We start from the raw sequence: 22149 nt of genomic DNA, 5'->3' as shown, positions 1-22149 counted from the left end.
ACTAGGAGACGTATTGCAGTGGGTAAGTCTGCTGTCAGAGACCTCTCAAAAATGAGGAATACAATGATATCAGTTTGAAGACCAAGGTGCACCTGATTCAGGTCATGTTCTTCTCAGTCACCTGCTGCACATCAGAGACTTGGACAATGAATAAGGATGACAGAATATTCGATGTCTTTGAGTTGTGGTGTTGGAGAAGAGTACAGAATATCACATGGGCTACCAAAAGAACAAACAGATACGTTCTTGGAGAAAGTGCAGCTGGAGTACTTTCTGGAGACAACGATAGCAAAGTTTCATCTCATACTTTAAGCATGTTCTTAGGAAGGGCTCTTCTATGGAAAGGGACATCATCTTGGGAAGTTGGAGGGTCAGTAAAGGAGAGGAAGACCCCCAATGAGATGGGATTGACACGATGACCTCATGGACTGTAGTATGTCAGTGGTGATGAGGATGGCACCGGATAGGGCAAAGTTCAGGTCTATTGTTCAAAGGATCACTGTGAATTGTACTCAGCTTGAAGGTCCTAACAACAACAATAACACTGCCAGGTGGAAGTCCAGGTGCTGATGGTATGGATGAACAAAACTGGATTGGTCTTAAAATAGCTTCAAGTCTGAGTGTGGCAGAGGTAGGAGGTGTGTGAGTCAGGGCACTGACTAGGAGACCAAGAAGGCTGGGACAGAGCGTGGATATGCGGTTACAAGGTGGATGTGGAATGAGAGAAGCGAGGGGTGAGAGCAGGGGAAGGACTTTCAGGGCCACGACACCACTCCCATGCCTCCTGAGACACCCCCCCCCCTTAGCTATGGAGATTGAACTAGATCCTACCGGTAAAGGCAGCCACTGAAGGTTCTAATTACGGAACATTTAATCGTGAAGGAGTCCTTTCAGAGCTAGTCTTGAAAGTTAGGATGTGTCTCATCCATTTGGCAGCAAAAGCAGCTAAAACACAACGTTTACAGAGTCTCACAAACCCCCTAACCCCAAAGTCAACTTACTGCTGTCAACTGGAACCGACTTCTAACTGACACTAACGGGTTTTCTGAGGTAGTAATTCTCCCCAGGAGCAAAGGGTGGATTCACACTCGTTGCCTTTGGGTTGGCAGCACAACTCCCTACCCACTAGGCCACCCCTGAGCCCTAAAGAAACGGGAGGGAAGCGGGTGAGGGTGGATGTGATGACGTTGGCATTCCGGAGATTCCAAGCTCCTAGTGACAAAGCCTGTCTCCTTCCCTGCCCGCGGGGCGCCGCAGGTGTCCGGCTGGGCCATGCTGGCGCTGCTGTGTTCCTGCCTGCTGCTGGCGGCCCGCGCCTCCGCGGATGCTACTGAGTATGCCGGTGCGGTGGATATGGAAGCCAACACCGCAGAGCAAATCCACGACATGCACGCCAAAGTGACGGATCTGTGGCGGGAGCTGACCCAGGAGGGGGCGCGGGAAGGATGGCCGGACAGTGGGCTCCATGCCGCCTGCCACGTGCAGCCGTCTGCGTCGCTGGACCCCGCGCAACCCCGCATCACTGGCCTCGTCCTCTTCCGGCAGCTGGCCCTGGGCGGCAAGCTCGAGGCCTTCTTTGACCTGGAGGGCTTCGGCGACGACGCCAACGGCTCCAGCCGCGCCATCCACGTGCACCAGTTCGGGGACGTGAGCCAGGGCTGCGGGGCCACCGGGCCCCACTACAACCCACTGGGTGTGCAGCACCCGCAGCATCCGGGCGACTTTGGCAACTTCTTGGTGCGCGACGGCCACCTCTGGAAGTACCGCGCCGGCCTGGCCGCCTCGCTGGCCGGGCCCCACTCCATCCTGGGCCGCGCCGTGGTGGTCCATGCGGGCGAGGACGACCTGGGCCGCGGCGGCAATCAGGCCAGTGTGGAGAACGGCAACGCGGGCGCGCGGCTGGCCTGCTGCGTGGTGGGCGTGTGCGGGCCCGAGCCGTGGGCGCGCCAGAGCGCAGAGCGCAGGAAGCGGCGGCGAGACAGCGAGTGCAAGGCCGCCTGAGCACCAGGGCACCGCACCGATCGGAGATGTCCCCTCCTTGCGCCCAAGGCCCTGCACCCAGACCTTCTGCCTTGACGGCCCCGCCCCACATGCACCCCGAGACTCTCCACGCCATGCCCCGCCACAAGTGCGCCCTGAGACCCTCCCTATGCCCCATTTGCGCCCCACATTCTCTCCACACTTTAAGACCCCCTCCCTGCACCGAAAACTCTCTCTGCCTTGGCTACTCATCCCCACGTGCGCCCCAGACCCTCTCCACACCCTGTTCTACATGTGCCCTGAGAAACCCTCCACCTTGCGACCCTTCACGGCACATAGACCTCCTTCTGCCTTGACTGCCCCTCCCCACGTGTTCCTCCGACCTTCTTTACGCCCCGCCCAGAGTGAGACCTCCGTGCTCTGAAACCTTTCCAAGACCTGAGACCTCCCTCTGCTTTGATGACCTCTCCACTCCTCTGTGCGTAGAGACCGACCCTCTTCAAGCCCTAAGACACTGCCCACTGCGACCTCCCTCTGCCCTGAGTCACGCCCCTCGCAACAGCGCACGCGCTCAGAGACCCCCGAGGCGCACAGATTTCCTTCACTTCACAGTTGCTTCTTCCACCCTTCCCCAAGCCTCAGACTCTGCCCCTGGTACTTTCCGTCTGCTTTGAATCCTGTACTGCTCCTGGAGACCCCTCTGACACCTTCAACCCTGAGGTCCCCTTTTTTGCTGTGGCTGAGACCGAACATTCCATTCCTTCTCCCGAGTATGTTGAGACACTCCTCCATCCTGAGCTTCCACTTAACACCCTGGATACCCAGAGAGTCCAAGGCTAGTTCAATACCCTGTTTCTCTTTGAGGGCCCCAAGACTCCCTGAATTTCCTGTCTACCCGACTCCAGGACCCAGGACCTCAGTCTGCCCAGAGGACTCCTTCCCCCTCCATTTGCGTTTTGTTTCCTTCTAGGTGCCCTAAGACAGCTCTCAAGGCTCCCTAGGGTCCCCTTTCTCCACATCACCAGACACCTGGGGCCACAGCCTCCCTGCAGCCCGGATTAGGCGCCCCTCCCCCTCCCCCTCGACTGTTTCCCATACCAGACGAGAAAGCTGCGCCTTTGGGGGATATTTTGCAATCTGGTGTTGGCGTATTAAAAACTCAGCAATCTAGTCCTGCGCCAGAGCTCGGTCACTTGTTTTGTTTAAAGCTTCTCTTTTGGGCGAGGATATTTTCTTTGGAGATGTCAAAGATATTTTCCAAATCTCTGTAGAATGGCCTTTCCTTTCACACCCTTCCTCCTCCCAAACCCACCAGTTTACTGAAACCAGTGTTGAGCCTCCGTGTTTTCCACAAGATGAACCTTTCAGACGCCACACCAAGCCCACTATGGCCTGAAGAATCATGATTTCTGGTGACCCCCGAGGACAGCAGAACGGCCCCATTACAAAGGCTGTTGATCTTTATCGGAAGCCAACTGTCACATTTCTGGAGGGTGGATTCAAACAGCTTACTTTTTTAATAGCATCTGAGGGCTATATCACTGCGCCAGTAGGGCTTCTGCGGAGTCATCCAGGGACGTTAAAAATCAAACCAACAACAACAACAACAAAAAATTTATTTCCCTGATTAAGCTGTGAAATGCCAAAACTTTAACAATTTTTTTTATACCACGACTTAAACAGGGAAGTTGGCTTTTAAAATGTGTTTGTTTGCTGGATTTGTTTTTTTGAAATTTTTTTATTATTATTAATTTTAATGAACGTTTACAGAGACTTTGGATTTCCATTCATTCATTGTTGCACTTTTCTCCCTGCCCACCCCTCCCCACCCAGTACACTCTTCTCTTTGAAAAGTAAAATTCTTCAGTTGTTTTAAAATCCTTCCCCCCAGGTCCACTCCTGCAGCCTTCCTTCTGGACTCCTGTCATGACAGTAATACCTAATCACATATCCCTTTTAAACAGGTTTCTCCCTCATCTGTTTCAATGCAGTATACATTATTTTTCCCATCTTTCTCAGTCTGCCCCTCAACCTCGATGTCAGTCCTGTTTTACAACAGTGGCACTATGCAGTATTTGTCCCTACGTGACTGAGATATTTCACTCAGCATAATGTCCTCCAGGGTCACCCCCTGTTTGTTTGTTTTTAACTTCCCTGAATGATTCTGTAGGAGCCTGCTGGCACAGTGATTAACCACTGGACTGGTAATCAAAACGTCAGCTATTCACATCTGCAAGCTGTCTGTAGAAACTCTATCAACAATAAACTTTTCCCGTGATTCTGCTGCTGGCTTGAGAGGGAATGAGCGTGCCTAGCCATCTCAGTCTGTGGTTACTAGCCTCTACCTCAAAGTGGAGCCTTATACCCACATCCTAGATGGCCAAGTAATGGACTCAGCATGAGTGGGGAGGTTACAGGGTGGGTCATTGATGTTGGCATCTGGGCTTACCCAAGGTCCCCACAACTTCGGGCATTACAAAATCACAAAAAGACAGTTCAAAGTAATGGAGAACAAAGATGGCTAAATTCTTAATCCTTCTGAAAATTACGATCTGTGTGCAGACTAGAATAGCCTTGGGCACCACACATCTTTGTTTTACCAATAAATGTGTTAGTAATAACTTTGTAACCCACTGGGTTAGTTCCCTTGAGGGTTTAGGAATTTTGCTGCCAACCCAAAGATACATAGTTCAAATCTTCCAGTTGCTCCATGGGAGAAAGATGGGCCATCTCCTCCAGTACACTGGCTGCTTCTGGACACCCTCTGGAGGGACACCTAAGGCTAGGTTCTGATTTGATGGTACTCAACAACAACAACAAACTGAAGATTGAAGTTAGAACTTGTCCAGAGGTGCCTTGGAAGTAAGGCCTGGCAATCTACTTCCTAAAAAGAACAGTCATGCAACCAACCCTGCAGGGAGCACTACTACACTGCATGCATGGAGTTGGCCCCAGTCAGAAGTGATTGATGAATTGACTGGCCTGAGTTTCTGGTTTTGTTTCTGCTTTTCTGAGGCGCACTCACTGCTTGGGTGTGGTCTGCCCACCTTGGTTTCTTTGAGGTTGGCTGAATCTCTGGAGAGTTCTGGCAATGTGCTCCATAGAAGTTGCTTTGTTGACCTAAAGACATCTCTCCAGTAGTTCGAATCCACCAGAGGCTCTTTGGGAAAAAGATGGGCATTCTCCCCCAATGTGATTTACAGCCTCAGAAAACCTGCCGGCTGGTCAGCGATGAGTCAGTTCCAACTTGATGACAATTAATTGAGTTGAGTTCCTGGGTGGTACAAATGGTTAAGACCCTCTGTGACTAACTGAAGGGTTGGAAGTTCAAGTCCACCTGGAGGTGCCATTGAAAATTAAACCTGATAATGTACTTCCAACCCCAAAGAGTCACTGAAAACCTTCCGGAGCCCAGTTCTGCTCTGATGCACACAGGGCCAGCAGGAGTTGGGATGACTCCATGGCAATCAGTAGGGCTTGGGTTTATTTTTCTTCTCTCCTTGAGGCGGTTTCCAATGCCCTCCCCGATTCATGAGGCAGTGACTCAAACTGAGCCTCAGCCAGAAACCTGTCCCCAGTGGTTATTTTTACCCCTAGCGAGGACTTAACTGGTTATTTTAAAATCTTTCCTTGAACCCAAGTGACAACGGGAGAGAAAGCCCACATTGCCTGGTGCCTGTGCTCCACCAACTGGTCCTGGCTGGTCCGAGACACTAACATGAACCGCTGACACCGGCACGGAAGGGCATTGACGTGTCTTTAAATACGCAGATCTCAAACGCAGAAGCTTCTCAGCCCCACAATTAAAAGTGGAAATGAAGCCACGATTACACAGGAACGCAGAAGGCTGGGGACTCAAATGCCAAACATCCCACCTTCTGCTCCGCTGCCCAGATTGTAAATTGTTTCAGGGCCGTGGTCAACTAGGATATGTGCATTTATTTTTCAGAAGGAAGTTGGTGGTTCTCTTTCGTTGCTTTTCTTGGGTTCTCATTTTCTTTCTGCACTTCTCTGAGCTCCTCCTTGTTGTTGTTATTGTGTACTATTGCGTCAGAATGGACCTCTAACTGACCCTACAGCAAGTTTTCAGAGGTAGTTAATTGAATGGGGGCAGATTGTCCATTTTCCTCCTGTAAGGAGCTGGTGGATTTGAACCTCATGCGTCAGAGAGCTGGACAGTGACTGCGGGTGTTGGAAGAAGAACAGATGCCTTTGACTCATGGTGACAGAGAAGATTATTATTGCACATACCGTGGACTGCCAAGGGAACAAATAGGTCTGACCTAGAGAGGGGGAAACCAAGTTTCTCCTTGGAACCTAGGATTCTGAAGCTCCGTTTCACATACTTCCCTATTCCCACCCGCCCCCCCCCCCCCCCCCCCCCAGTCCTTGGAGAAAGACATCACGATTGGAAGGGTGTAGGGACAGCACAGAAAAGGAAGGCCCCAGATGGGGTAGTTTGATATGGTAACTGGGATAATGGGGTGAGTGTGTCGGGGTCAGTGAGACTGGCTCAGGACAGGGCAGGCTTCAGGGCTGTTGTACTCAGGGTCGCTATGAGTTGCAGGCGACTTGACAGCACATAACAACTACCACCACCACTTTTGGTTGTTAATCCCTACCACTAAGCCACCACAGCTCCTCTCCATCACCCCCAGGCAAAGCTGAAGAGACACTTTCACAGACCCCTTTGGCTCCTCTGTGCACTAAATCCAACTGCCGCCCACTGCCCCCATTACTTTTTTTTTAACCTTTCTTTGAGTTTAGAAATCTGGAGAACAACCACTTGGCCAACTGACTGGAAGAGATCTATATTTGTTCCCATTCCAAAGAAAGGTGACCCAACAGAGTGTGGAAACTATAGAACAATATCGTTGATTTCACATGCAAGCAAGATCCTACTGAAGGTTATCCAAAAATGACTGGAACAGCACATCAGCAGAGAACTTCCAGAAGTCCAGGCTGGGTTTAGAAGGGGTCGTGGTACTAGGGATATTGTAGCTGATGTTAGATGGATCTTAACTGAAAGCAAGGAATACCAGAAGAAAGTATATCTGTGTTTCATTGATTATGCAAAGGTGTTTGACTGTGTGGATCACAACAAATTATGGCTGCTTCTGAGAAGAATGGAAATCCCAGAACCCTTGATCGTGCTAATGCAAAACCTATACTTGGTCCAAGAGGCAGTCGTCAGAACAGAGCAGGGAAACACTGCATGGTTCAAAATTGGGAAAGGTGTACGCCAGGGATGTGTCTTATTTCCTTTTCAACCTTTATGGAGAACAGATTATCTGAGAGGCTGGGCTCTATGAGGAGAAGTGTGGCATCAGGATTGGTGGAAGATCTATTAACACTCTGCATTATGCAGATGACACAACCCTGCTTGCTGAAACTGAGAGGACCTCATGCACTTGCTGCAGAGGGTCAAGGACTGCGGCCTTCAGTGTGGATTGAGGCTCAATGTCAAGAAAACAAAGATTCTCATCACTGGACCAATTGGCAGCATCAGTATGGATGGTGAAGAGATTGAGATTGTTAACAACTTTAGTCTGCTTGGCTCCATGGTCAATACTCTTGGCACCAGAAGACAGGACATCAAAAAATGTATTGCAATGGGAAAGTCCGATGTTAGAGACCTCTCCAGGGTACCGAAGAGCAATGGTGTCACTCTGGAGACTAAGGTGCATCTGCTACAGGCTATGGTCTTTACAGTCACTTGTTATGCTTCAGAGAGTTGGATAATGACTAGGGAGGATAGAAGGAGAACTGATGCCTTTGAGCTGTGGTGCTGGAGAAGAGTACTGAATGTACCATGGATTGCCAAGAAAACCGATTCATCCTGGAGAGGGTTAAACCAGGCTGCTTCTTGGAGGCAAGGATTCTGGGGCTTTGTCTGATATACTTTGGACATGTTGTAAGGAGGGACTGGTCCTTGGAGAGAGACATCATGCTTGGGAGGGTGGAGGGACAGCGCAGGAGGGGAAGGCCCTCTATGAGGTGGATTGATTCAGTGACTGGGGTAATCGGGATGGGTGTCAGAGGCAGTGCGATTGGCACAGGACAGAGCAGAGTTTAGGGCTGTTGTACATAGAGTCTCCATGAGTCACAAGCGACTCGACTCTATGGGAGATGTTGTTTTGTGCCTGTTGAGTTAGAACTAACTCATAGCTGACCCTCCAACAGGTTTTTCAGAGGCAGTAAATTGCGTGAGAGGAGATTGCGCATCCTTCTCAGGTGAAGCAGTTGGTGAACTTGAATTACGAGACTTTGGGGTCAGAGGGCAGCTTCTGACCACTATTAACGCAAAGCTCATGCCTTTCAAATCCACCAGTAGCCCCTTGGAAGAAACATGGACAATCTCTTCTCATGTAATTTACAACTCTGGGAATCTGTTCTAACTCATGACAATGAGAATTTTTCCTTCTATTATCATGCGTTGTAGTGTGTAAAATAAACACAGCAGAATACATACCAATCCAACAGTTTCTACACGGTGCCATTTGGTGCCATTGATGCACTGAGTAGTGCAGCCCTAACCCTTCTCATCTCTTCCTGGTATCATAACCTCACCATCCCCTAAGTTTCCTATCTCCTCTTCTCAGTCAAAGAGAAGAAAACCCTCAACGAGATGGATTGACATAGTGACTGTGCCCCTGAACTTGAGCATGGCGGAGATTGTGAGGGTGCTGCTGATGGGGCAGGGTTCTGATCTGTTGTTCATGGAGTCATAAGTCATAGCTTGACTGACGGTAGCTAAGAACAACAACTTCCAATGACTGCTGTCAGTTTGCTGAAGATGCAATTCCCTTAAGCCTTCCTTTACTGGTTAATGTACTTGTATGCAACCGACTGAATGAAGCTGGTGGCACTGTGGGTTAAGCACTGAGATACTGACTGGTGACATTTTTTAATCCACTAATTGAAAGAGGAGGCAGTCTCCTTCAATATTGACTTCCAGCCTTACATAACCTGTGGAGCTATTCTTCTCTGTCCTGTAGGGTTTGCTTTGAGTTAGAATCGACTGGATGGCAGTGGCTTTGGCATTTGGCCTTGGGCCACTGTCATTAAGAGGGGTCATCCAGCTCCAAGGAAGACTCCCCTTCCCTTAATGTACCTTATGAGACGGTTCATTATGACGCCCTAACTTTGTAACGTACACACTTCCTGAAAAAACAAATCGTTGTTGTTGTTGTTATGTGCCGTCGAGTCGTTTCCGACTACGACCCTATGCACAACAGCTCTAAACCCTGCTCTATCCTGCGCCAACCGCACCGCCTCTGACACACCCATCCCTATTACCCCAGTCACCGAATCAATCCATCTCATAGAGGGTCTTCCCCTCCTGCGCTGTCCCTCCACCCTCCCAAGCATGATGTCCCTCTCCAAGGACCCGTCCCTCCTGGCAACATGTCCAAAGTATGTCAGACGAAGCCCCAGAATCCTTGCCTCCAAGGAGTACCTTGGTTTAAACCTCTCCAAGATGAATCTGTTTGTTTTCCTGGCAGTCCATGGTACATTCAGTACCCTTCTCCAGCACCACAGCTCAAAAGCATCCACTCTCCTTCTGTCCTCCGTAGTCATTGTCCAACTCTCTGATGCATAACAAGCGATTGCAAATACCATGACCTGTATCAGGCGCACCTTAGTCTCCAGAGAGACACTGTTGCTCCTGAGTACCTTTGAGAGGTCCCTAACAGCAGACTTTCCCATTGCGATACGCTTTTTGATTTCCTGACTGCTGGTACCAAGAGTGTTGACTGTGGAGCCGAGCAAACTGAAGCTATGAACACTCTCAATCTCTTTGTCATCCATCCTGACACTGCTAATTGGTCCAGTGGCGAGAATCTTAGTCTTCTTGACATTGAGCCTTAGTCCATACTGAAGGCTGCCGTCCTTGACCCTTCGCAGCAAGTGCATGAGGTCCCCCTCAGTTTCAGCAAGCAGGGTTGTGTCATCTGCATAACGCAGATTGTTAATAGATCTTCCACCAATCCTGATGCCACAATTCTCCTCATAGAGCCCAGCCTCTCGGATAATCTGCTCTGCATACATGTTGAAAAGGTATGGAGACAGGATGCATCCCTGGCGTACACCCTTCCCAATTTTGAACCATGCAGTGTTACCCTGCTCTGTTCTGACTACTGCCTCTTGGTCCAAGTATAGGTTTCGTATTAGCACAATTAAATGTTCTGGGATTCCCATTCTTCTCAGAGTCAGCCACAGTTTGTTATGATCCACACAGTCAAATGCCTTTGCATAATCAATGAAACAGAGATAGACATTCTTCTGGTGTTCCCTGCTTTCAGCCAAGATCCATCTAACATCAGCAATGATATCCCAAGTACCACGACCCCTTCTAAACCCAGCCTGGACTTCCGGCAGTTCTCTGCTGATGTGCTGTTCTAATCGTTTTTGGATGATCTTCAGTAGAATCTTGCTTGCATGTGAAATCAATGACACTGTTCTGTAGTTTCCACACTCAGTTGGGTCACCTTTCTTTGGAATGGGAACAAATATAGATCTCTTCCAGTCAGTTGGCCAAGTGGTTGGAAAAACAGAGGGCCAACAAAGGAGAGACATCTCAGCGAGATGGATTGATGCAGTGACAGCAACAATGGGCTGAGCATGGCGGAGATGTGAGCATGGCACAGGATTGGGAAGCATTGCCTCTTGCTGTACTTAGGATTGCAGTTGTCTCCATGGCAAGTAACAATCACCACAGCAGTTCCTCTTAACTGGCACTTTCTTTCTTCACTGCCTTCACAGCAAGCATTAGCCTTTTATTTCCAAGCCTTATTTCAATGTGTGTGTGGATGGTGAAGAGATTGAGATTCTTCACAGCTTCAGTTTGCTTGGCTCCACAGTCAACAGTCTTGGCACCAGTAGCCAGGAAATTAGAAGATGTATTGCCATGGGAAAGTCTGCTGTTAGGGACTTCTCCAAAGTACTGAAGAGCAATGGTGTCTCTTTGGAGACTAAGGTGCATCTGATACAGGCCATGGTCTTCGCAATCACTTGTTATGCATCAGAGAGCTGGACAATGAGTAAGGAGGATAGAAGGAGAATTGATGCCTTTGAGCTGTGGTGCTGGAGAAGAGTACTGAATGTACCGTGGACTGCTGGGAAAATAGATTCATCCTGGAAAGGGTCAAACCAGGCTGCTCCTTGGAGGCAAGGATTCTGAGGCTCCGTCTAACATACATTGGACATGTTGCAAGGAGGAACAGGTCCTTGGAGAGGGACATCTTGCTTGGTAGGGTGGAGGGACAGCGCAGAAGGGGAAGGCCCCCTATGAGGTGGATTGATTCAGTGACTGGGGTAATCGGGATGGGTGTATCAGAGATGGTGCGATTGGCACAGGATAGAGCAGGGTTTATGGCTGTTGTACATAGGGTTGCTATGAGTCGCAAGCGACTCAACGGCACATAACAAGTACAACAACATTTCAACATAAGGTTCTTATTCCTGTTTTCCTGGGGCTGTGTCATGAGGGCAGACTTAACAATCATAGTGAGTCTTGTTAAGCCCCTTCCTAAACCGCACCACATCCTCTGGGTCAGGAAGCAGTTGATCCACAGTTCGCCATCACCTTCTTCTCTGCCACAGGAAATCTTCATTCTAACCAGAGAGATCTGCAATTTCCACCCCATTCTGAAAACACATCGTATTGTCTTGTTCAACGTTTGATCCAGTTGATAGAGGAGTTGTGTCTCCCTGTCATGTAGCTTCTACCCTGCTGACTTTCTCTGGCACCAGTAACAGGGAGTATTTCTGGGCGTGGTCACCCCCATTTCTATACTGCCAGTGAATAACAATGGAAATGGTAAACTGTTTTAGGGGTTACACAGAACCGAGAAAGGAAGTCATTTGTTGTTATTGTTAAGTGCCATTGAGTCAACTATGATTCACAGTAGTTATGAACTCTGCCCTATCCTGAGCCAACCTCACCATCTGCAGCATATCTGACCCCGTTGTCACAGTCACAATGTCAATCCGTCTCATTCAGGATCCTCCTCTCCTGCGCTGACCCTTCCAAGTATAATGACCTTCTCCAAGGTCTGACCTCGCCTGACAACATTCCTGAAGAAAGTCAGGTGGAGTTTCACCATCCTTGCCTTGGAGGAGCACCACGGCTCCCCCCTCTCCAAGGCAGAACTGTTTGTTCTCTAGGCAGTCCATTGGGTATTCAATGCTCTTCTCCAGCACCACAACTCAAAGGCATTGATTCTTCCTCTGCCATCCTTAGTCATTGTCCAGCTCTCTGATGCATAGCCAACAACTGAGAAGACTATGGCTTGAGGGAGAGAGAAACAATAGGACGACGGATCACAGTTTGTTCATAGTGTTGTGACTAAAGCTCTCAGTCACTGACCAGAAGGTAGGGACTTCGAAATCACCACCTGCTCCTTAGTGGGAAGATATGGAAGTCTACTAAAGACATCAGCCTCAGAAACTCAAGGAGGAAGTTCTTCCCTGTCCTTCGGGGTGACTACGAGCAGGAATCAACTCAACAACAAGGATGTATGGCTAACGTGAAAAGAAATCCCTGGGTAGTATAAATGCAAAATACTGAAATGAAAACGAAAATGTTGGTGGTTCCAACCCACTCACCACCTCCAAACAAGCACGTCAAAGAGAAGGCCTAGTGATCTGCTTCCCAAAAGTCACAGCAGTGAAAACCCTATGAAGTGTGTTCTCTGATACACATGGGGTCACCATGAGTTATAATCAACCACGGAGACCACAGAGACTCGTGAAGGTTAAGGAGGGCATGGTGGTCAAGAGCTCAAGCTCAGAGAGAAAGGCAAGTCTGAGCCCCCACACTGCCTCTCGTGAGCTGTATGATCTGAGCAAGTCACTTAACCTCTCTGAGCTTGAGTTTCTTCATGTATAAAGTGAAACCATTTTATGGGATTGGTTTGAAAGTTCAAGGGTGTTCATGAGGAGTTCATAGCATAGCATATGCATCAGAAGATCAAGACGTTAACTCTAATTAATTATGATGGTTAAAGAAAAAGTTGCTTCTTGTCTTTAGGTGCTATCGAGTATGACTCATAGTTACTCTATGAACAAAAGATCTGAACCCTCTCCTACCCTGTGCCATCCTCACACTTCCTGACACATTAGAGCCCATTGCAACAGTCACTGTGTCAATGCATCTGACGGAGAGTCTTCCTCTCCTTCGCTGACCCTCCAACCTTCCCAGCATCATGTCCTTCTCCAACTAATAGCCCCTCCTAGCAACATGCCAAAAGTATGTGAGGTGAAGCCTCATCATTCTTGCCTCCAAAGAGCCCTCCAGCTGCACCCTCTCCAAGACATATCTGTTTGTCCTCTTGGTCGTCCATGGGATATCCAGTGCTCTTCTGCAACACCACAGCTCAAAGTCAAAAGTTGCTTCCTACTAATAAACTGGGCTAGAGAACTCTGGTGGACTAGTGCTTAGGGAATTGCATCGCTCACTCAAAGGTGATGCATCTCTGGCGGTTCAAATCCACAGTGGCTTTGTGGAAGAAAGATGGGCAGATGCCTCCCATGCTATTTCGTTGTTGTCATTGTTGCTATATACTGTCTAGTTGGAACCTCTAGCTGACCCTCCAGAAGGTCTCAGAGGCTGTAAATCACACGGGAGGAGATTGCCCATTTTCTCCCATGGAGCAGCTGGTGGATTGGAACTGCGTGCTTTTGGGTTGGCAACACGTCTCCTTGTCACTGGGCCATCAGTGCCCTCCATGCTATTTCCAGACTCCAAAAACCCATAGAAAGGTCAACTGTGAGTCAGTTCTGAGTGGGGTTGATGGAATGAATTGAGCTCTGGCTAACCTAAAGGCCTCATGGCTCCAGCACTTTAAACTCACCAGCAGCTGTTGGAGAGAAAGATGGGTAGTCTCCTCCTGCTAAGATTTCCATCCTGGGAACCTGATGGAGGGTTGCTGTGAGTGGGAATGGACTTGGCAGTAATAAATCAGGTTAATGGGTTGAGCTAACTTGTAAAGTATCCTGTGAACTGCCTAAAGAACAGATAGGTCTTGAGAAAAGTACAGCCAGAGCGCTCCTTGGAGACAAAGACAGTGAAGCTTCGTCTCACACATCTGGGTATGTTGCTAGAAGAAGCTATTCCTTGGAAAGAGACAACATTCTTGGGAAAGTGGAGGGACAGCGAAAGAGAGGAAGACCTTCAACCAGGCAGATTGATACAGTGACTGCAGCAGTGGGCTCACGTGTGTCAGAGATGAGGAGGAGGCAGAGGATATGACAGGGTTCAGATCTATTGTTTATAGGATTGCGATGAGTGGCACTCAATATTCGATGGAACCCAACAACAACAACCACCTTGTAAGGGAGTGGGAGTTGCTGAGTGGTGCAAATAGTTTCATGTAGCAGGCTCTTACCTGTGCAACTGGCAGTTCAGGTCTCTCCAGGGGTGCTTTGGAAGAAAGGCCTGATACTCTACTTCTAGATGACCAATCCTTGAAAGACCCTTCACTGTATAAGTCTACTCTGGCCCACAGCAGACTTGATAGTGACTGGGAGCTAGTGAGGTACTGAGTGTCACATAATGAGGAGAAATCAAGCACCCTTTTGGTCTAGAAAAAGGATTTTTGTCCCCATTGAACAGGCGGGTGGTAGGAACTCTGTGATCTCAGCTCTAGGACAGAGGACTCGAGAGGAGGGGATGAAGTGGGTCACACGGGCCAGCATCTGCATCTCCGCTCAGAACACTGCGTGCCACCCAAGCCACTCGCTTGGACCCCACTTGGCCTCTGGGGCTATTTTTACTTCCTTCATCTCACAGACCTATTTTGTTAATCTCCTTATATTTGCTGTTTTGACTTCCCAGCCAGCTTGCTAATCAGTTTGCCTATTTGACTCAGAGGGTTTGCATTTGTCACTGGGACTTAAACACACGCTTGTTTTGATTTCTTTCTGTAAAATTAGAAGCGTTTGATGCAATGGCCTTACCTAGTCACAGCTGGTAAAGTGAGAAGAATGTTCAAGTTTGCACGGTTTAAACACAATGTAGACAATAATTAGAAGTGCTATCTTTAGATGTTTAGGATAAGCTTTTTCTCAGAATTGCAGCAATTTCTCCCTCTTTACAGCACGTATATACAGAAATACTAAAAATGTAAGGGAAAAAAATCAAGCAAATCAGTCAGTGCTTTGGTCAACTTGAAAGACTGCAGAAATAAACCGACTGATTTTAGATCCGACGTTTTTTTGACTGCATGCATAAAATCTTTACGTGCTTCATATTTTTCACGAGGACCCTATAATCAAAGTCTTGTAGGTGACAGATCGCTACCGATAAGCTGCTACATATTCGAAGCAATATTGCTCTATGCTCAGTCTGCGGTGAGGGTGGAAGGGAGAAAATGACGCAAATAATAAAGACAATTAATCATCCACATTAGGAAAATTACCACATTGTTATTTCAGGTAACGGGGTGGGGGGGAAAGACATGATACACGGTGATCACAGAATCCAATAAAGCAACGTCTGCAAATAAATAGACGTTACTTGGTTCTTTAAATAAAACTACAGAATAGCAGCTGGGTTTTTAGAGAAGAAAAGGCAATTGTTTTAAACGTAATAGGCTACCGTTGGTCTTGGCTGAGATCCTAAAATATATTCTCGAGCTCACGCGGGCTCCAGTGAGTCGAACTTCTCACGACTGTGCCAACTTATCCCCCCCACTATCCCCTGTGTGTGCGTGTGTGTGTGTGTGTATAAAGAAATCTTATTTAGTAAAGAAGTGGGATGCTATGTAAGGCAGCACATCTGTAGCCATCATTGTAAATTGCCTTCATGCTGTATCAACTTGCTTTGTTTTGTTTTTGTAAGCAACCGTACTATCGAGAGACAGGCATTTCTTATGTCCCCAACCTCCTGCGCCCCCCACGCTTCTCATTTCTAATTAGATTCACCACTGAACTCCCAGATGCATCTTAAAAAAATTTTTCTCTGTTCAGAAAGACATAAAAAGAAAAAAAAAAGGAAGGAAGGAAGGAAGGAACTATTTTAAAGGCTAGTGAGTTGAGGTTTGCCTTTTTAACATCCTCCCTGGGGCCATGGGAGCGTCTTCTCAGAATCAGCAGGAAGGGTTTCCATGGAGTACTTCTCGTATGAGAGGTGAGGGAGAAAGGGCTTACTCCTTTTGGCAAAGAGGAATAGTAAGTCATCCATTCACACATAAGAGTGCAGAAAAGCGATGCAGGTAGAAGGTGGGGGAGAAGCAGGAGTGGCATCCACTTCCTAAACAACATGCCTCTGGAAACTCTCTGAGCTTTGATGAATGTCAATAGTTATAGAGGGGCTTCAGGCCTTTTGTTCATAGGGTCGCTATGAGTTGTACTCAACTCGAAGGCAATCAACAACAACAACAGTTGACAAGGAGAGGTTCCAATCTGCTGTTCATGCCATCAACTCAACACCTCACAACAACAGCAACATTGCTGTTGAGTCAATTCTGATTCTTAGAGGATCGCACATGCTAGAGAACTGCTTTATACTGTTTTCCTGTGGATAATCTTTAGAGAAGCGGATTGCCAGGTCTTTCTTGCGCAGAGCTGCTGGTTGGATTCAGATTGCCAAGCTTCAGGTTAGTAGGTGCCCCAAAAATATTAGTGCCACCCTCGGACTTTGAAGCCAGGGACAGCTTCATGTTTTGGAGAAGCAGAAAAGCAAGAAGTCCAGACTCAAGTTATGATTTTAAGTGAAAGGAAAGAGGATCTTAAGAATTGATTGGTGGCTCTCTGGCATTCCTATGTTGTTGTTGTTTTGTGCCATCAAGTCACCTGAGACCCTTAGCGACAATAGCTCTGGGGTCTGCCTGTCCTGAGCCAGACTCACTGACTCCAACACACTTAACCGCATTGCCCTAGTCAATGTATCAACCCATCCCATCCGGCATCTTCCTCTCCTGCGCTGTCCCTCCAACCTTCCGAGCATAATTCCCTTCTCCAAGGACTGGCCCCTCCTGGCCACATGCCCAAAGTATGTGAGAGGGAGCTTCAAAATCCTAGCCTCCAAGGAGAAACTTTGTTTCACCCTCTTCAAGACAGACCTATTTAGAGAGAAATATTTTTATGCCATGTAGAATATTGGGGTGTAGATACTTAGGTAGGGACAGCACATTGAACAAGTCAATCTAGTGTGTGAATGCTTGATACCAGAGGCTTTTCCCTCGTTGGTGCTTCTGAGGTGAGATGGTTGTGTTTTGGGGAGGGAGGACACAGAGACAGACCTGATGGGAGAATGAATTTAGCTTGTGGGAGATTGCCATCCTGGACCAGGTTCCGGCGGCAAGGACCGTGCTAAATGCCAAGAGTAACCTCGGAGCTGGAGAGGCATCTGGGAAGTAGCTATTCAAGGTGAAGATAAACACGGTGGGCCATGAGGTGGGGGGGATGTCAAAGGCGGGCAGAGAAGGTAAAGGGCAGAAATTCCTGATTACCCAAACTGATCCATTTTCACGGGCCTTAATTCCAAGACTCACACAGTGACTTCAGCACTCAAGTGGTCAGAGGTTGTGAGGATGGCAGAGGACAGGACAGGGTTCAGATCTGTTGTTTATAGGGTTGCTCTGAGTTGTACTCGATTCAAGGGCACCTAACAAAATTAAAAGATCAACAAAACCCTCATATGTAAAAATCCATGTCAAGAGGCACCTGGTAAACAGCGCTTTGGGGAAGTGCGCAGATTGCAACACATTTTTATTAAGAGACTGGTCAGTTGCATTTATCCAGATTGTTCTGCTGTAAAAATAATGGTGGGACAGGCACACTTGAATACGTATGCAAAGGCAGGAATGTCCCAGTTATCAACAGGGCCAGTCAGCAAGGGGCCACCGAGAAGAGATGAGATGGCATTGCTCATAACACCATCCAAGTCACGCCCACTCCACACTCATCAATAATATTCTGACTTGATAAAGGAAAAGAGGAAGATATGAGTTGTTATCAAACGAGTCAGGATGCAAATCTACTCTAACCCCCCTATTTTGTTCTGGTGTTCACTTTTCAGCGGCTATGTGTCTCCAATCCAGAGGTTGAATCTTTTTTATTTTATTTATTATTAATTTGAATAAAAATTTACAGGGACTTTGGATTTCCATTTATTCATTGTTGCACTTTTCTCCCTTCCCAATCCTCCCCCGTAGTACACTACCCTCTTGTAAAACAAAAATTCTTTCATTGTTTTACAATTCCTCCCCCCAAGTCCACTCCACTATGTAGCCTTTGCTCAGGACTCCTGTCATGACAAAACTACCTAATCACATATCCCTTTTAAACAGTTTTCTCCCTCATCTGTTTCAATGCAGTATACATTATTGAGCCCATCTTTCTCAGTATCCCCCAACCCCGATGTCAGTCCTGTTTTACAACAGTGGCACTATGCAGTATTTATCCCTACGTGACTGAGATATTTCACTCAGCATAATGTCCTTCAGGGTCACCCACTCAGCATAATGTCCTTCAAGGTCACCCATTTTGAATAATATTGCATGAGTTCCTTGTTTTTCAATGCAGCATAGTATTCCATTGTGTGAATATACCACAGCTTCTCTATTTATTCGTTTGTTGATGGGCACTTAGATTGTTTCCAACTCTTTGCAATTGTGAACAAACCTGGGATAAAGATGGTGTGCATATATCTGCTTGGATGTCAGTTATGGTCTCTTTAGGGTATATTCCCAGTATTGGAATTGCTGGGTCAAATGGTATCTCTCTTTGCAACTTTTTGAGAAAGTGTCATATTGCCTTCCACAGTGGTTGCACCATTTTACACTCCCACCAACAGTGAATAAGGGTTCCAGTTTCTCCACAACCTCGCCAGCGTTTGTTGCTTGCTGTTCTGTTAAATTTTACTATTCTGACTGGGGTGAGATGATATCTCATAGCTGTTTTGATTTGCATCTCTCTTAGAACTAGGGATTTTGAACATTTCTTCATGTGTTTGTCAGCCATCTGAAGGTCTTCTTTGGTGAAGTGTTTATTTCTATCCTGTGCCCATTTTTTTATTGGATTATTTACCTTTATCTTGTTGTGGTGCAGAGGGTGAATCTTAACCAACCAGTCACAGTTTTGCGTCCTCCTTGCAAGGTATGGGTTTAGACAATTGTGATCACTTTTAGAAATGTGATAAGGATTATTTTCTAGCTCTGAAAATACACACACATGGGGGAAACTTCCTTACATCTCTGAAGAGAGCTGCGAGAACAGGTGATGTCTGGTGCTGTTGCAGCTGTCTTGCTATCATGAGACCAGAAGCAGCAAAAGCAGAACGATGAAAACCTGTAAACTTATTAATGTTTCTAAGTGAAACAGACCTGGAATTGTGCTACCTTTAAAACTTATGATGCAATAGAATTCTCTTCCCTAACCTTGCTTGGGGGGCAGGCGGTGTGTGTGTGGGGGTGCTCTGTGAGGAGAAATGCAGCATCAGGATTGGTGGAAGATCTAACAACAATCTGCATTATGCAGATGACACAACCCTGCTTGCTGAAACTGAGGAGGACCTGAAGCGCTTGCTACAGAGGGTCAAGGACTGCAGCCTTCAATATGAATTGAGGCTCAATGTCAAGAAGACAAAGATTCTCACCACTGGGCCACTTGGCAGCATCAGGATGGATGGTGAAGAGATTGAGATTGTTCACAGCTTTAGTTTGCTCGGCTCCACAGTCAACACTCTTGGCACCAGCAGCCAGGAAATTAAAAGACATATTGTGATGGGAAAGTCTGCTGTTAGGGACCTCTCCAAAGTACTGAAGAGCAATGGAGACTAAGATGCATCTGATACAGGCCATGGTCTTTGGAATCACTTGTTATGCGTCAGAATTGGACAATGACTAAGGAGGACAGAAGGAGAACTGATGACTTTGAGCTGTGGTACTGGAGAAGATTATTGAGGTTACGAGGGACTGCTAAGAAAACAAACAGATTCATCCTGTAGAGGGTTAAACTGACGGGCTCCATGGAGACAAGGATTCTGAGGCTCCGTCTAACATACTTTAGACATGTAAGGAGGGACCGGTTCTAGGAGAGGGACATCATGCTTGGGCGGGTGAAAGGCAGGCACAGGAGGGGAAGGCCCTCTAAGAGGTAGATTGATTCAGTGACTGGGGCAATCGGGATGGGTGTATCGGAGACAGTGCGACTGGCACAGGACAGAGCAGAGTTTAGGGCTGTTGTACATAGGGTCGCTATGAGTCGCAAATGACTCGATGGCACATAACAACAACACCCTTGCTTGCTGAGAGGCGGACTTGAAGCACTTGCTGCAGAATATTAAACACTGTAGCCTTCAATATGGATTGCATCTCAATGTCAAGAAATAAAAAATCCTAGCCGCTGGAGTGATAGGCCACATCATGATGGATGGAGAAAAGACTGAAGCTGCCAATGACCTCATTTTACTTGAATCCACCAATATACTCTACTAGCATTCAGGATATCAGGAGCTGTATTATCTTGGGAAAGTCTAGTCAGGGACTTCTCCAAATTATTGAAGAGCAATGATGTCAGTTTGAGGACTAAGGTGCCCCTGATTCAGGTTATGGTCTTTGCAGTCAATTGCTATATATCGAAGAACTAAGCAATGATTAAGGACGACAAGAGAATTAATACTTTTGAATTGTGTTGGAGAAGAGTGCTGAATATTCCACGGACAAACATAAGTCTTAGAGAAGTTTCGGCCAGAGTGCTCCTTGAAGGCAAAAATGATAAAGTTTTGCCTCACATACTTTGGGCACGTCACTAGGAGAGGCTATCCATTGGAAAAGGTCTTCATGCTTGGAAGGTGGAGGGATGGTGAAGAAGAGGAAGAGCCTTAACCAGGTGGATTGACAAAGTTATACTGCAGCAATGGGCTTAAGGGTGAGGGAGATTGTGAAGATGGAACAGGCTAGGACAGGGTTCAGCTCTGTTGTTCATAGGGTCACTATGAGTCTTACTTGATGGCACCTAACAACAACAACAACATTGATTAAGATTTATTAAAAGGCTTCCAACTGACAGTGTCCTGACCAGCAGCATATCTAAGGCAGGGTAAGTACCTGTTACTGAGCAGTGTCTATTAACCACTGAAGCTGCCGTTGCCAGCTGTGAGCCAGCAATTTACAGTGAACTGGCAAAGGCACTATTTTCCATGATTTGCCTCTAATTCTAATGCAGGGTTATCTGGTGGAGCAGGGAGAGGCTGCTGCCAGCTCTCAAAAAGACTCTGTAATAGACAGATGACAACTATAGGTCATTGTTAAAATTATCTTTAATGCCTGTGGAACAGAAAAGCCACGTTGGGTCAGGATGCAGAGGTGGGACAGGGTCACACGTATTTACACGGTGTTGTCAAGGCGACACAGGTGCCAGCATGAACTCAAGGTCCCCCAGTACATCAAATAACACAGGCATCTGGGTGATCCCCTCACCCCAACTCTCCAGGACTCGCTGGCAAGGGTGGAATGTGTTGGAGTTTATTCTAAGTCCTGCCTTTCAGGTGATGAACGAGCTCGCAAGACGAGTCCCTGGTCTAGAACCAGAGCTTCTGCTGAGGGGAGAGCAGGGAAGACTTGCTCTTTTCATCATTATTGTACGCAATGTGGTTGTTTCCCTGTGGGGTTCTGGCATCCCACAAGGAAGTACTGAACATGTGTTTTGAGTTAAGGCGCCGTCCACTAGGAACATCATTTTGGTCACTGCAGGCCCAGGCGATTCAGCTGCCCTAAAGGGCCCTGCCTCACGGGGACGGTGTAGGGTGAGGCTGAGGAGGGGAAGCTGGTACACAGAGGAGTGAATGGAGCGGTAGGGTGTGTGGATAGTGGGGGTGGATGAGGTTCATCTCATCTGCAGTAGTGATCTGATTCTGAAGCCCCCCAGATTTGCTGGATGGGGTGACCTCTGAAGAGCAGGGAGAAAGCAGGGCAGCTTGGGGCCCCCTAAGTGTGCATTTCGACAACAGACAGGCTCCTTCTCTGCACGTTGCACTCTTCAGAATTCAGCACAGTGAATGGTGAGGGGGTTCTCAGCTCAGTGCCAGCAAGGTCACTCAGTGAGGAAACCAGGCAGAGAATGAGGGTGCGAGGCAGGAAGGTCACTCAGTGAGGAAACCGGGCAGAGAATGGGGGTGCGAGGCAGGAAGGTCACTCAGTGAGGAAACCGGGCAGAGAA

At 47.6% G+C, this 22149-nt stretch overlaps 1 protein-coding gene across 1 annotated transcript; it reads left to right on the top strand.

The window, feature by feature from the left end:
• The first annotated feature begins 1272 nt into the window (after nt 1-1272).
• Nucleotides 1273-2001, top strand: SOD3 (superoxide dismutase 3, extracellular). The gene has a single exon (XM_006899272.1). The coding sequence runs from the start codon at nt 1273-1275 to the stop codon at nt 1999-2001; it is 729 nt and encodes a 242-aa protein (XP_006899334.1).
• The last annotated feature ends 20148 nt before the right edge of the window (nt 2002-22149 follow it).

This window comes from Elephantulus edwardii, unplaced genomic scaffold (genome assembly GCF_000299155.1).
Source record: "Elephantulus edwardii isolate Elephantulus edwardi_28Jun2011 unplaced genomic scaffold, EleEdw1.0 scaffold00251, whole genome shotgun sequence".
NCBI classification, from domain to species: domain Eukaryota; kingdom Metazoa; phylum Chordata; class Mammalia; order Macroscelidea; family Macroscelididae; genus Elephantulus; species Elephantulus edwardii.
This window is presented reverse-complemented; position numbering and strand designations above follow the sequence as displayed.

Coding starts and splice junctions, on each gene's coding strand:
- SOD3 (XM_006899272.1), top strand. CDS start 1,273: ATGCTGGCGCTGCTGTGTTCCTGCCTGCTGCTGGCGGCCCGCGCCTCC.